At 42.5% G+C, this 14,573-nt stretch overlaps 1 protein-coding gene across 1 annotated transcript in view; it reads right to left on the bottom strand.

Annotated features, from left to right (window-relative positions):
- Positions 1-705: 705 nt before the first annotated feature.
- The window catches only part of SLC28A3 (solute carrier family 28 member 3), a 46,632-nt gene continuing 32,764 nt past the window's right edge, over positions 706-14,573 (bottom strand). Inside the window, exons 11-18 of the mRNA XM_050913589.1 lie at positions 13,674-13,799; positions 12,381-12,511; positions 11,392-11,560; positions 9,553-9,750; positions 6,761-6,842; positions 5,807-5,905; positions 2,743-2,866; positions 706-820 (exon numbers count right to left, since the gene is read on the bottom strand). Of these exons, the coding sequence (XP_050769546.1) occupies positions 706-820; positions 2,743-2,866; positions 5,807-5,905; positions 6,761-6,842; positions 9,553-9,750; positions 11,392-11,560; positions 12,381-12,511; positions 13,674-13,799 (1,044 nt within the window). The remainder of the gene's footprint in view (positions 821-2,742; positions 2,867-5,806; positions 5,906-6,760; positions 6,843-9,552; positions 9,751-11,391; positions 11,561-12,380; positions 12,512-13,673; positions 13,800-14,573) is intronic.

Genomic DNA, 14,573 nt, shown 5'->3' with positions numbered 1-14,573 from the left:
AATCGATACAGGAAACTCTCCTTGGAGTTTGGACATCTCCATTCACGTGAGTTCCCTCTAAACAGAGACCAACCTCCTGGATCAAGATGTGGCCTGGATACCTCTGTGGGCAGAAGGAGGGGGGCTGGGGCACACAGCGGCTAGTGCCTGATCTGGGTGCTTCAGTGACCAAGCTGGTGAGGTGCACCACATGTTAGCAGCTCAGTTCACATGCAGCCATAGTTACCAGAAGAAATGTGCAAAGATTTCTGAGAACAGAGTCATTTGTCTTCATGCAGTAAAACCACTTCTTCGGTATCAAAAAGAGCAGAAATACTATTAGGAATGGATGGCAATTCTAAATATTATTTCTAGTTCACCCCTTCTGTAAGTGGCAGTCAAATCCTCTGAATCTGATTTTCTTCTTACCTACAGCAGTTTAATTCTACAGATTCATCAGTTTCAGGGTAGAAATCAAATCAGGAGAATCAGGCTTAGAAATGTTCTCCTTCTCTTCTGATCTGTAACGGGAGAAGAATTCTGCAGCAAGAGGTGTCTTGCATTTATCCCAGTTTAATTTATAAGCAATTCCAAGCAACTCAGAGGAAAATAAAGTAAAATAAAGGTTGGGGGGGGGGGTGGTCACATTTGTTGTGGAACAGGAAATTTTTTACTACCTTTCTACGAAGGAATACAGCTCTTATTTATGATCTATCCCCCCCCAAATTAAGGCTTAATCCAAGTGCAATGAAGAGCAGGTCGATGCAGTATTTGACAACATCCTTTCCAGGAACTCAGGCTGTAGTTTCCTCCAGGGAAGACCTCCTGTGAATGATTTACACTGGGGAAGGAGATAAAAGCAGAAATCAGATATACTTCTTTTCTCTTACGGAATCTCTCTCTCTCTCTCTGTACATATATGTAGTATATGTATATCAACACACACATATGCACATACACATGCACATACACACACACGCGCATGTGCACACACACGCTTTCTCCAAAGAAACTTTAAATGTGTTAAAATTTTCATGAGAAATGAAACAGAGAGAAGACTTTCCAAGCACCAGCCATGTGCCATGACCAGATGTTCTCCCTTTTTATCCGGGTGATGCCTGGTTTTCTGTATAAAGTCCTCATGCCTTGGGTATATCTTCCTAGATAACCAAAATGATTGAGGGTTTCACTTCACTATTCAAGGTTTTTGCATCTTTGAAGCATTTGCTCAACATTGATTCTGGTGAAAACAGAGCAAGTTCTTGTTACTTTGTGGCAACCTCGTAGAGTTAAAATTAGTGTGATGAGGAAAAGTCGGAAATATGAATGAAGGCATGTACCTAATATCACAGATTATTTTACTGTGCAAAAAAGTTTTTGACACTGGTTGAATGCTATGATAAAGTCATATGGAACATCAGGTTGCAAGAACAGAAATTCCTTGCAGTGATATGCAAGCGCTGATGTTCAGGCAGAAGCTGGTGATCTTGATGCCAACATGAATAATTTTTTTACATTATGTTTTTGTGAATAGTTGAAATCTAAAAATGTTACCGTAAAAATAAGGCCACCTTACATATGGTATATGTCCATAATATTCAAAGCTATATTTTATGCCAAGGCATGGAAGGAAGAAATATACGTGTCAAAAGAATAATACAGAAAAAAAAAATCACCTGAAGTTAGAATTGGAATTTTGATTCCTAACATGAGGAGTTAAACATCATAAGAAATTTCACGTTGCCACAAGTCTTGATACTAAGAAGATGTAACAAGATACCTCTCTACTACACACACAAAACCCCTGTTTTAGTTAAGCGAGGGGGTGTGAAGGCAGATCCAGTGAAATCAAAACAACTCTGAAAAATTTCACCCTTTGAGGATTTTGTTGAGAGAATTCTTTCAGGTTAGATTACAGCAACATCACTGTTACATTTACAGTGTATGTTTTTGTTGTAGACAAATGCTCAATCTCAGAGCATTGTCTTTGCTAAAAGAAATGTGAAAAGAAGGATGAAGTTCTTCTATTTTCAATAGCATGGAAAAAAGATGAATTAGAGTATTTCTTTCTAAAGCAATTAGTTGTGAAAATGGAAAGAAAAGCAGCACATTAGGACAAATTTAAAAGGTTTTTGCCATAATCTAAATACATAGACCTTTGGTTCTTTGTGAGATAGTGTTAAGTATGTCTGAATATATTCCTTATTTAGTACCACTATTTCTTTCTTCTCCATCTTGGATAGAGAATGATCAAACACAATTTACCTCAGAATATTTTTCTACTTCAAATGTATGTAAAATTTTCTATGCAAACAGGCATGATTACTATTATGTTCAGCCAGATTCACAGACAGCAGAAGGAAAAGCTCCTGGCTTTTTTCAGCTAGAGTTATCCTCAGATACTATTGTTAACATTATGTTAGTTCAAATATTTATTTTTTGTTACTATTTGAGATAAGCCTGAGCTAGACCACTGAATCTTTACATGATAATCTATCTTTAGCCTTTCGGGAAGCTCAGGTTTGGACAAAGATGTTTTGAGTTCTCTGCTGGTTCTGTTTGTGTTTGGCACGTAACAGAGAAATGCCCAAGAAAAGGAAACAATTCAGCAGCATTAAAATATTCATTTCTTTAAAAGATGAAAGTTCATGGAAAACAGGTGCCTAAGAAAAAAAGCCAAATACAAAAAATAAAATTAAGCTTTTAGAGAATATGTGAGCTCCCTAAATTATGCTGACAGAAGGACGAAGAGTTCCTCAATACCTGGTGAAGAGCTGCTGGCAGCATTCAACTAGCTCTGTGCTGTTGGCAGGGAAATCTGTGGAGTTGAAGGCATTTCCTAATAAGATGTGGCAAGGAACTTCCAGACCAGGGACAGTCAGGATTCCTGTGAAGTAAGTAAGAATTTTCTTAATGAGTAATGAAGAGGAAGATAAGACTTGGGGATGTCAGTCACTGGGGCATGGTCAGATGAAATGTTCTGGCTGATATGAAATCACCCTCCGAGATGCTTCTGTAAAGGTGCAAGATTAAAACCCTCAAACTGTGGGATTTTTAAAAAATACGAATAATTTTACAGAACTGGATTAAGGAGTGACCACAAACATTTTTTTTTTATATGTAGAAGTTAAACTATGATAACCTGTTAGACTTAGACCATTTTGGTTTTCTGCCCCTTTTAATGCTACTAAAAAGGTATGCTAATAGCTTTCTCACTGCTGGGCCAGTGTGCTTTCATTAACTAAAATGGAGCTATGCTGCATTTATAGTGGTGCAAGTAAATACAGGACCTTTTCTTTTGTATTAAATTGAGATAGTTATCGTTTATTTATCTTTGCTTTGCTAGATGTTCTCAAAAATTTCCTGTTTCCTCAGTTATACAGAGTAGTGTCATGTATTAAAATATTATGGGGGACTGTGAGACTAATGCCATTTCAAGTGTACTAGTTCTATAACCTTCAGAAAATAGTGTGGGCTTGTCCTTAAAATGTGTATGTTTCTGTTGCTGCAGTCAACACAAAGGGATAGGGAAACTGGGGGGGAAACAGACATGCTGTTTTCAGCTACATAAAGCACCAAGATCTTTCTTCACTGGAGGAATATGAGTGCTTTAACCTTCATCATGCAATTCTGCATATCACATGCTCAGAAAAAAAAGCTGGGAAAGAAATTGTTAAATACTGGGGATAAATTTTACCTGCTGAATCGTATCTGATCAATTAATTAATCTTATAGAATCATAGAATCATAGGATCGTTTAGGTTGGAAAAGACCCTTAAGATCATCGAGTCCAACCGCAAACCTAACACTGCCAAGTCCACTACTAAACCACGTCCCTAAGTGCCACATCAACATGTCTTTTAAATACTTCCAGGGATGTTGAGTCAACCACTTCCCTGGGCAGCCTGTTCCAATGCTTGACAACCCTTTCGGTGAAGAAATTTTTCCTAATATCCAATCTAAACCTCCCCTGGTGCAACTTGAGGCCGTTTCTTCTCGTCCTATCACTTGTTACTTAGGAGAAGAGACTGACACTCTCCTTGCTACGACCTCCTTTCAGGTAGTTGTAGAGGGCAATAAGATCTCCCCTGAGCCTCCTTTTCTCCAGGCTAAACAACCCCTGTTCCTTCAGCTGCTCCTCGTAAGTCTTGTTCTCTAGACCCTTCACCAGCTTTGTCGCTCTTCCTTGGACACACTCCAGCACCTCAATGTCTTTCTTGTAGTGAGGGGCCTAAAACTGAACACAGTATTCGAGCTGTGGCCTCACCAGTGCCGAGTACAAAGGGACGATCACTTCCCTAGTCCTGCTGGCCACTCTATTTCTGACACAAGCCAGGATGCTATTGGCCTTGGCCACCTGGGCACACTGCTGGCTCCTATTCAGCCGACTGTCGACCAACACCCCCAGGTCCTTTTCTGCCAGGCAGCTTTCCAGCCACTCTTCCCCAAGCCTGTAGTGTTGCCTGGGGTTGTTGTGACCCAAGTGCAGGACCCGGCACTTAGCCTTGTTGAACCTCATACAGTTGGCCTCGGCCCATCAATCCAGCCTGTCCAGATCCCGCTGTAGGGAGGGATCTGGATTCCTGGGTTCCTTCCCTGAAGCAGACCAACACTCCTGACCAACTTGGTGTTGTCTGCAAACTTGCTGAGGGAGCACTCAATCCCCTCGTCCAGATCACTGATAAAGATACTAAACAGAACTGGCCCCAATACTGAGCCCTGGGGAACACCACTTGTGACTGGCTGCCAACTGGATTTAACTCCATTCACCACAGCTCTTTGGGCCCGGCCGTCCAGCCAGTTTTTTACCCAGCGAACAGTTCACTTGTCCAAGCCATGAGCAGCCAGTTTCTCCAGGAGAATGCTGTGGGAAACGGTGTCAAAGGCTTTACTTAAGTCTAGGCAGACAACATCCACAGCCTTTCCCTCATCCACTAAGCGGGTCACCTTGTGATAGAATGAGATCAGGTTAGTCCAGCATGACCTGCCTTTCATAAACCCACGCTGGCTGGGTCTGATCACCTGGTTGCCCTGTATGTGCCGTGTGATGGCACTCAAGATGATCTGCTCCCTAACCTTCCCTGGCACCGAGGTCAGACTGACAGGCGTGTAGTTCCTTGGATCCTCCTTCCGGCCCTTCTTGTAGATGGGCGTCACATTTGCTAACTTCCAGTCAACTGGGACCTCCCCGGTTAGCCAGGACTGCTGATAAATGATTGAAAGTGGCTTGGTGAGCACTTCCACCAGCTCCCTCAGTACCCTTGGTCATCAATATTATGTTCTTTTTAATTTCCTCCTTAGAATGGCTGTTGCATTGTGACTCTTTACTCAGTTTCAAGGTGAGACTTTGAAAATAAGGATCTGGTGTTGAGTCCCACCTTAGGAGCGTTTCATTAACTTAAATGCTCTGTGGGAATACTATCAGCCCAAAATATCAATTTAACATTAAGGCAAAAAGTTGTTCAGCTTCCCCCTTGCTCCTTCTCTGTTACACTTCTCCATTTCTGCTCCATAATTACTTCTGTATTTCTGTAGCCAGCGGTGTGGAGGAGGGATTGTAACTCATCTATAACTTGCTTTGTTCATGAGTCATGTGTTACACACAGACTAACAAAAAAAAAGAGATAAGACATAATGGAAGAAATAAAATAAATCTTTTTATATTCCTGTTTTCAGGAACCTTTTGTCGCATATTGACTTTTAATCCTGCCAAACCCGAAAATACTGGGGTTTGAGTGACAGGAGCTGCCCAGCTGTGTCTATCGTACCGACGCACTGCCACCCTGTGGTCACTGACTGTAAGAGACATCAAACTTGGGTACGGTACCTGCAACACAGGCTGTCATGAAACAGGCCACAGTTCCCGCAATCATTGCTCTGAAAGCACCACCAGCTATTTCCTTTTTTTTTGAGGGAGTAACGCTTGCTAGGAAGAAAATTAAAGTGCATGTCAAACATAAATACATATAGATATAAAGGAGATGAACCTGCCAGCTCTCACACCACAAGAAGAAATTCCCACCCTGAAGTTTGAACCAGGAGAATCAAGGAGGGAAAATGAGACATTTTTAGCAGGCCATTTGAAGGCCTAGTGCCAATGCTGGCTCTTTCTGTTAAGAAGGTGGCTTGTGTATAAAATGGCAACTTCTTTGCTTTGGCAGTTTGCATGTCCGTGCTGTCTGATGGTGGCTTTCAGAAGCAAACCCGGGGCACAGCACCGGGGTCTGGCCCTGTGGCTGGGTCCTGCTCCTCCCTGCTGCCCCACTGCTGGCACCGCAGAGCCCACCTGGGCTCCAGGGTAAAGGCGGCCACCAGCAATTCTGGCCACTTGGTGAGGACCCAGATGTTTTTTCAATTTTTCTTTTTCCCTCGAGATCTGAAAAGTGGTGGTTTTTTTTTCTTTCCCTATAAGCCTACTGCATATATGCGACATTTTTACAGGAAACAGCCAACTTTGTCTTTCAAACCAGCAGGCTACAGAGATGGTTTGCTCCTCCTGAAGCCCGAGGGCTGTAATAGCTCAGGCTTGCGGTGTAAGGGCTGGACAGGGAGGCCGATCAGCAGGGCTTGGTCCCCTCCCCTTGCCCTCAGCCCCTCTCCCAGTACCTCCACACCAAAACCTGCGCCCCTCTGGGAGCCCTTCCATGCACAGTTGGGTGCTGGGTCTTGGCAGAGCAGTTGCTCAGCCCCTAATGCTGCTAAGCTTCACCCACAGCCTGTTCCTTTGAGTGTTTTCTTTAGGATTTGCTTGCCAAATAAATTGTCTGAGAGGTGTTCTTACTCAGGCCTCCTATTACCAGTCCCAGGGAGCCGAAGTTGGCAAACCCACAAAGCGCGTAAGTGGCAATGACTTCAGAGCGAACCTGGAAAACAAACACATACCCTGTTGAGTGGTTTGAGACAGCTCGTAATGATTTAGAGGTCTGAAAACACGGCATTGTGGCTCAGGGCTCAGAGTACTGAAATCACTCCATTTTGCTTGGTTGGTGCCCCAGTGTGTGGCTTTCAGTAAGGTAGGCTCATTCTCTCACTGAAAGGTGCAGGTTTACATACCCACTGCCCATATGTGAGGACTCATAAACCACGTGATAGTTTTATTTTTCCTGTATATTGCTGTGCCTTGTTGAATTAAGTACTAGTAATTAGAGACAAAAAATAATTCTTATCTTACTAGTGGCAATTTAGCTGCTGTTTTCTGAAGGTATGAGTCAGAGAGCTTTAACTCAGCTTGTTGTTTATAGCTGGACTGCCTCTATAACACTCTGTTGAAACCTCAAGTTTTGGTATGTATCCCTGACTTCTTTGTCCCTGAACAAGCAGAGGGCTCCATGTGCAAAGCTGCTCTGTGCATGCTCTACCCTATGCACAGAAGAAGAAAAGGGACATGGGTCTCCTAGAGAGTGGGGGCTTTGATGTGACAACAGGCAGAGAGACAATATGATTTTGGAATCCCCATTAGCTGCTTATTGCCTTCCTGCCTTCAGCCACCTTCCTCCCCTTGGGCAACACCAGCTCAGTCTGGACCTCAGAGCAGAGACAAGGTTGGGTTGGCCTTTGCTCCCATGGAGGGACCCCTCACAGGACACAAAATGACTTTGGGTGAAATCAGGCTACAAACCTTGCAACCCTTCAGACAAACGTAGTTCAAACATTTTGGGAAAGGAGGCAACATATCTCAGCAAATGGATTTTTGTCCCCCTGGCAGTTCTGAACTCCTGTCTACTGTGTTTTAGGCCCAAGCTGAAGATACCCGAGTGAGTGTTCCAGTAGGTTTCCTGTTTATTAGAAGTTTCTCTGTTTCCATTCCTGTTTTATGAAAACCAATTTGTAGATATTTTCAATCACTCTGCACATATGCAGGAAAATGCTTTTCAAGCACACACTCTACCTGCTTTTCCTAGAAAAGGCTTTGTGTACTGTGATTTCCCTGCTTTCATTTGCACTTTCCTAGCTCTGAAAACAGGAAGCCTTGTTATTACTGAGTTCAGAGGACTGCTTGTTTGCTCGCTCTGATTAAATATCTGTGCCTGTATGTATTAGAGAGTTCTGAAGCCAAAGAGAAATTAGAAGTGGAAGTCAAGCACACTCTGACCTCAACTGTTGTGCCATAACTAAAATGGTTACTGGGCAATTTTTACTAGTGTTGTGAATCAAAATTATTTTTATATCTCAGAGTTTTTTACCATGGAAGCTAATACAGCTCTTTATAGGTATTAGAAGTGAACATGTTCTATATGACATCTTACTAAAAAAAAAAAAAAAGAAAAACCGGTGAAATACAGTTGATGGAATCTGCATTTTAAGGCTGACTTCCGGATTTAAAAAAAACCTATTCACTCATTCAGGAATTCAGAGCTACCTTCCCCTTGTAGAATGTAGCATGACTATAGCAGGGCAGATCAAAGATCCGTCTAGCCCAGGATCCTATTTCCAGGAATTCCAGGAACACTGGTAATGGAAGCTCAGGCAAGCGTGTGAGTATTTGATCAGACCACCTGGCTTTCTACCTCCACTTGTGAAACATGTTCTGGTAATAAGGAACGCAAGTGGTCAGGAACATGTTTTTTGTTTTGTATATAAGGCAGGTATCCACAGCATCATACCAGATTAAATGAAGATTAAAAGCTGTAAAAAAGGATGCTTCCTAATTAAGGGTCCTCTGCAGTGACAATTTGTCTTTTGATTTGAGGAAGAAAAGCCAGTGCAGGCGTAAAGCTGGATATCATGGTTTTCATTGCCTGTGCTTAGAATGAGGACAAATTCAGCACAAGCTGTGCATGTGGATGCCAGATGGGAGAGCAGTCATGGCTGCAAAGGTCAGCCTTGATTACTGCATGCTCTTTGCCCCTGTGCACACACTTAGGACGCCCTTTGTATTGCCATCCTCTAGGTTTCTTCCCCAGTGCATTGTAGTAGGAATTATGTATCCTGTTGGGTGAATCTGGGTGGAGGTGTGAATGAGAGGTGGGCCCAGGCTTTGGCTGGAAATCCTCATGCAAACTAACTTTCATTGGCAATTGAAACAAACTGGTTGGACTCAGTGCGGCAAGGGAGGTGTACGCCATGTAATACATGTCTTGTATTACTGCCCTCTGCACAGGGGACAATAACGTCCAGCAGCAGTGTGCCAGTAATATCTTAAATGCCATCAGCTAAAGCTTGCTGGATGCGTCTCTTGAAGCTTAATGCTTGGCTAAACCTCTGTGGGCAGGAGGATCCTCCAGTTCTTGCCCAGGATTTTCTTGGGAGCATATGTCATAGGGAAGTGCTAGCTAAGAATGAGGTAAGAAGAAACTCACCTTGAAGACAGCCTTCGTCTTAAGTGCAGTGTCCTGTGGGACACTGCATATTCCCCCAAACTATGCCTTCCTTTTGCTCTGTTTGAGATAGCTAGTGTGATGACAGTCATGGCAGCCTCACAAAGCATCTTCATAATTGAACTCTGTCACTGAAAGACTCACTTTAGAGTAATATGCAACCATCATCCCTTTATGCCCGTATTAAAAAATAAGTTGTGTTTCAGCAGAAGAGTATTAGATCCAATAAATCTGTAGAATAGAAAATGTTACTTACAGTCATATACTGTTTCACACCGTTAATGTACATGCTCCCACCCTTTTCTCGGTTGTGAATCAGTTTTGAGAGGCGCTCATAAGCCACAAATTCATTGAAGAAAGTTTTGTAACCTAGTAGTCCACCGACAATAAAACTGTCTTCCCAGTCTACCCCCATCATGAAAGAGAATGGCATGAAGACATAAGCACAAATGTTCTGCAAAATATGTAACACAAAGCAGGTCAAAAGATATGGTTTGTCAAAGAACAACGGCATGCGGTAAGTTCTCTAAACTTAAAATAAGGATGGTTTTATTTCAGCAGAGGAAAATTGGCCTATGAATTCTTACTGCCAACACATCTAGGAGACTGAGGGTTTTTAATAGTAAGGCACGTTTGAGAATTTTTAAAAGACTAACCTAAAATCTAGATACAACGAAGTAAAAAGGTATGTCCCTAATTTTACACTGAAACAAAAGTTTCTGTGCCTTTTTCCCCCAACAATGGCTTCAGATTGAGCATAGTGTTTGAAGCAAAGGAGGAGGGTTTAGTTGAAAGAGCTGATAAGAGAATTGAGAAGTCTAGTTCTTCCGCTGATTAAATCAAGTGTGTTAATGAACACACTTAATTACCAGGTTATTGGACTCCAACTGGTGTAAACAAAAGACTTGTCTCTGCATAGAAGTTGTGCATCTGACATAATTAAAGCTGTACCTTTTTTCCTAGCATTAAAAGTTTCATGCAAATAAAAAAAAATTCCTGTACCACAGTATAGCTTATTTTTATATAAGAGAGAAAATAGCTCCAGCTGTGAAAGGGTTTGGTCAGATTGTCCTTAGTGAATGTAATGGAGGTGTTTAAGCAGTTACTACTCCTGGTTGGTTTCTCTGCCTGCAAAAGGCTAGAGGTTAGTGTCTCTCAAAAGGGATGGCTGGCTGAATGCAATGTGTCTGTGGGTCTCAGGTCCTTGTGGGTTATCTATGTGTCCAAATCTTACTCCATCCAGCAGTTAATAAAATACCAGCCCTTGCATGAGTGTGGTTGAGGTATACATACTTCTGCCTGTCCTCTGCTGTGGGTGTCTGTGAGTGGGATAATCTGTGGAAGCTGTGCAGGGTAACATCTTAGCATTGCTGAAGCCAAATCTGCTATGAGTGTCTAATCACTTCTGCAGCACCTTTATCGCAATGTTATATCCGTGTTTCACAGGAGACTTTCATTAGGAGCTTGCAAAACAAAGAGCCCAAAGCCATTGAACCAAGATTGTTGCACTGGGTCAAAAACGATGTATTGACCTAGGTTAAAAAAGAAGTCCTGTTTAAAACCTTTTTGCTCAGCTGAGTGATTTGGGTGCAGTTTTACAATTTAATTGTGTTGAGAACTAAGTGGTATTGAGTAAGCAGGGGTTCAGACTAGTCCAGCCTTGCCCTAGAGTCCTTATCTAAGTGAAGATAGTGAGCATTAAGGGCTTGATGGGGGTGTCTGAAGCTAAAGCCACTTTAATGTTTAGCTGAAGAAGGTGTTAATGGCTTGGCAAGTGTGTAAGGGACAGATCTGCTGCACTGTCAAGTCAGAGGAGGCAGGTATTAGCATACAATGCTCTGTAAACATACTCTGCTGGTTAGCAAGAACACCACAGAGGGAAGGTATACATGGACTAATGGATACAGAAATATTTACATGGCAACAATTTTCCTTTGGCTGTAAAGACATTTTTCAAGAACATGCACATAAAAATACATGGTTTTAGATCATATTAAAAAAAACCCCAACCCACAACAAAACCACACAGGCACTTAATTTGAGAAAGACAAATTATGCATGTATATAAGCTGCATGAACGACCTGGAGACCATACCTCAAAGTTCAGCTGTGGATAGTCAAACAGATTGCCCAACCAAGAGAGGGCTGAGTCAAGGAAAGCCAGCAGGGCAAGGAAGGAGATCAGATTCACCGCGATGTTTGCTACCAGCAGGATGGAGGTAGAGGCACCTTGACTAGCTGCTTCCAGTAGGTTCTTTGATTCACTTTATCAATGAAAAGAAAACCAGAGTGTGAACATTTTTTAATTCAAGAACGAATCATAGAATTAAAAGTTACAGGGACTTCATTAGAAATCTACTACCGAAGCTGTCTGTTCACTCATAGGGAAAATAATGATGAGGTGGAGTAGGTTTTTGCTCTCAATCCTCATGGGAGCCACTGGGAGAGTATGCTTTTCGTGCCCTGAGGATGAATTCTGGCACATTCGGGGTTGGGCAAGATCTGGATCAGGTCCCAGTACTGTGACTGCCTGTGGCACCGCTGGAACGAGAGAGTGGGCACTGCTCTTCTTCCAGGCAGCCCTTGCAGAGATGCCCGGGCTGTTCAGGAACAGCTCCTTACAAACCTTTTTGCTCTGCCTGTCGTTCTCAAGGCAAGTGAATCTCCCTGCAGATGGGCAACAAGTTCGCTGCTGTTGTTGAAATGATGGCTCCACCTTTGCTTTTGTATGTTTGCATTTACAGATTTGTTATAAAGCAAAGACAGCAACAGAGCAAACGGGAAAACCTCTTGGTGGCTCACCTCAGGTAGGCATTTCTCTCTTTCTTTGGGGAGTTTACTGTCTGGCCCAGGTCCTTGGCATCTCTGTGCCTGTCCCAATGGGTAGTGATACTGCCATATGTTGTAATGAGGCACGCTGCACCTGAACTCACAAACTAGTAATTTGGGGTATATTGGTGTGTAATTAATTTATTGCTTGCACATCTACCACGTACTACCCCTAAAGCTTATGCGTGAGGAGTTATTTTTCCAAATCTCATTTTTGCATAAGTATTACTATTAACTAGAGCCTAGTCAGCTTACCGTTTTGGCTTTTGTAGGCCACTCCTCAGAGTTACTGTAGGCTTTTCAGTTTCAGGCCAGAATAGTTTGGAGGTGGCTAATGATGCTGGTGCTGACATGACAGAAGCAGTCAGTAGGTGGGACGCGGAAACCTGGAATTCCAGGTGACAGAAAATATGCTGTGATAACCACATCATGCACAAACATGGATGAAAGCAATTAAAATTGTTAGATGCCCGGATGATTTTTCTACAGCGGGTCACTAAAAAGTTCACATTGCTCATAAGGAAGAGAAGAGAATGAGCAATACAGGAGAAAGCCAACTGGAGACAGGAAAAGTCTAAGTACTGAAAAGTATGGAGTAATCTTTCCAAGAGGCAAACTGCTTCACTCCTCTCTAGTGGCAAGCCAGAAGGCAAAAGAAACAAAAAAAAATCCAGGTCCATCGAGTGCAGCTGGGTGTAGCAATAGCAGAGCAGATGAGTGAAAGCCAGCCTTCCTTAGCACTCCCTGTATGCCTTGCAGCGGCAGAAAATTGTTTTTGTCCCTTGAAGTTGTGTTTCAAAACAAAAAATTTACATGGCCTAACGTAAATTCTTGTATTCCCCTTTCACCCCTTCTTCCACAAATTTCTACACAAAACAGCTTCTTTGCTAACTTCTGCAGTATCTCCATCTCTCCTTTTCTCCTCTTACTCTCTCTTTGGTCTTTTTGGCCAATACTCCCTTCTTGCCTCTGCCTCTCCACTGTATTTTATTCAAATATGGAACTAATGTATCTATCAATCATCCCCCAGTGACTCTGATCATAAATCACACCTTCAACCCTGGTTTTCTGGCTTTGTGCTGCCAGCCCCTTAGCAGATGAAACGTTTACTACCCGTGTTTGTACAACATCACTAGAACCTCAGTCACAAGTCAAATCTTTGGGCTCATAAGGCTAGCAACAGTTCCTGAAGGACTTTATCTATATCACTGCCACAGAAGTGGGAGGGTTGATCAGTTACTATATTCCACATGTCAGTTCATCTGGACTGTAGGAAAGTATTCAAATCAGTCATTTCCTTGCAGCTATGGCAGGAAGTCTCTCTGTATTACTTAGGTACACATTTGTGCTACTTAACGGTATCTTCAAGGTCAGATCCTGGTATCCTTTTTACTGTAAGAAGACAGGGGATTTTTGTGGTTAATTCCTTCAGAAAAAAAAAAAGATGGGAATGACTCAGGTATACTTCCAAAACATTTTAGTTGGGCTTCTATACTTACACAATTTCAGATAAACAGTATATTTTCCAGTTCTCTATCCCCATCTTACCCCAAAAGAAACATATGCTCCTAAGACACTTCCAGCAATAGTTGAGAACCCTGCTGTCATGACTGCATGGAGTTCAGATTTGGTGATGTATGGTAAGTAGGGCCGTACCAGGAGAGGAGACTCTGTCTGGAAGTGAAAAACATGCACCAAATTAATAACTTCCTAATAAACCCTCAGAGGTTTATTTTATTAACAGGGCAGAACAATGAGTGGCTGCATCACACTTTCTTAGGTGTCTTTGACTAGTTAATCTTAGTGCTAATAAGTGCTCTGAATACTAATAGATTGGAGTTTTTTTACCCCAAGAAGGAAAATTGTACCAACATCTATCTTGTCTGAAGACAATTCTTGCTCGTTTGCTGTCTCCCCCAAAGGCCCGATGAAATTGCCAAGAAATCCTACTCCAATTCTGAGTGAGTTAGGGACAGCCACAGGTCTGAGCTGCAGGTAAGGCTGTGCATCAAGTGAAACATGCATACTAGCCATTATGGGCAGCTTAAAGCTCCCAGCCCCTCTGGCATGAGTGCAAGCGCATCCTGGAGGCAGTGTCATGCAGAGGTACTAGTTTAAATCTTGAAGCACTGTGATACAGTGATGCACCACTGCTAAATACCTCATAGGCTAATGTCGCTTTTGGCCTTGGATGCTACTTGGTGATCTTTCCACATTGCTTTGAAGCCTGGGACAGACACTGCTGTAGTGCCCTGGATCTTAGTTTTCTGCATGGTCTGTCTCTCCTGCCCTTGCCTGCCTGATGTGCTCTCTTTTCATCCCATTTGCCTTTTCAATTGAAAAAAAACCAGAAATTGTTGTTTCATCATAGCCTTGGAGTAGTCTGGTAGTCATTTTAAGGGAGATCTATCACCTACGTTTATGCTTGACTTTCACTTCGGAAAACAT

This window comes from Gymnogyps californianus, chromosome Z (assembly GCF_018139145.2).
Source record: "Gymnogyps californianus isolate 813 chromosome Z, ASM1813914v2, whole genome shotgun sequence".
Classification (NCBI taxonomy): Eukaryota; Metazoa; Chordata; class Aves; order Accipitriformes; family Cathartidae; genus Gymnogyps; species Gymnogyps californianus.
The sequence above is the reverse complement of the archived record's forward strand: the minus strand, read 5'-3'. Positions and strand labels throughout refer to the sequence as shown.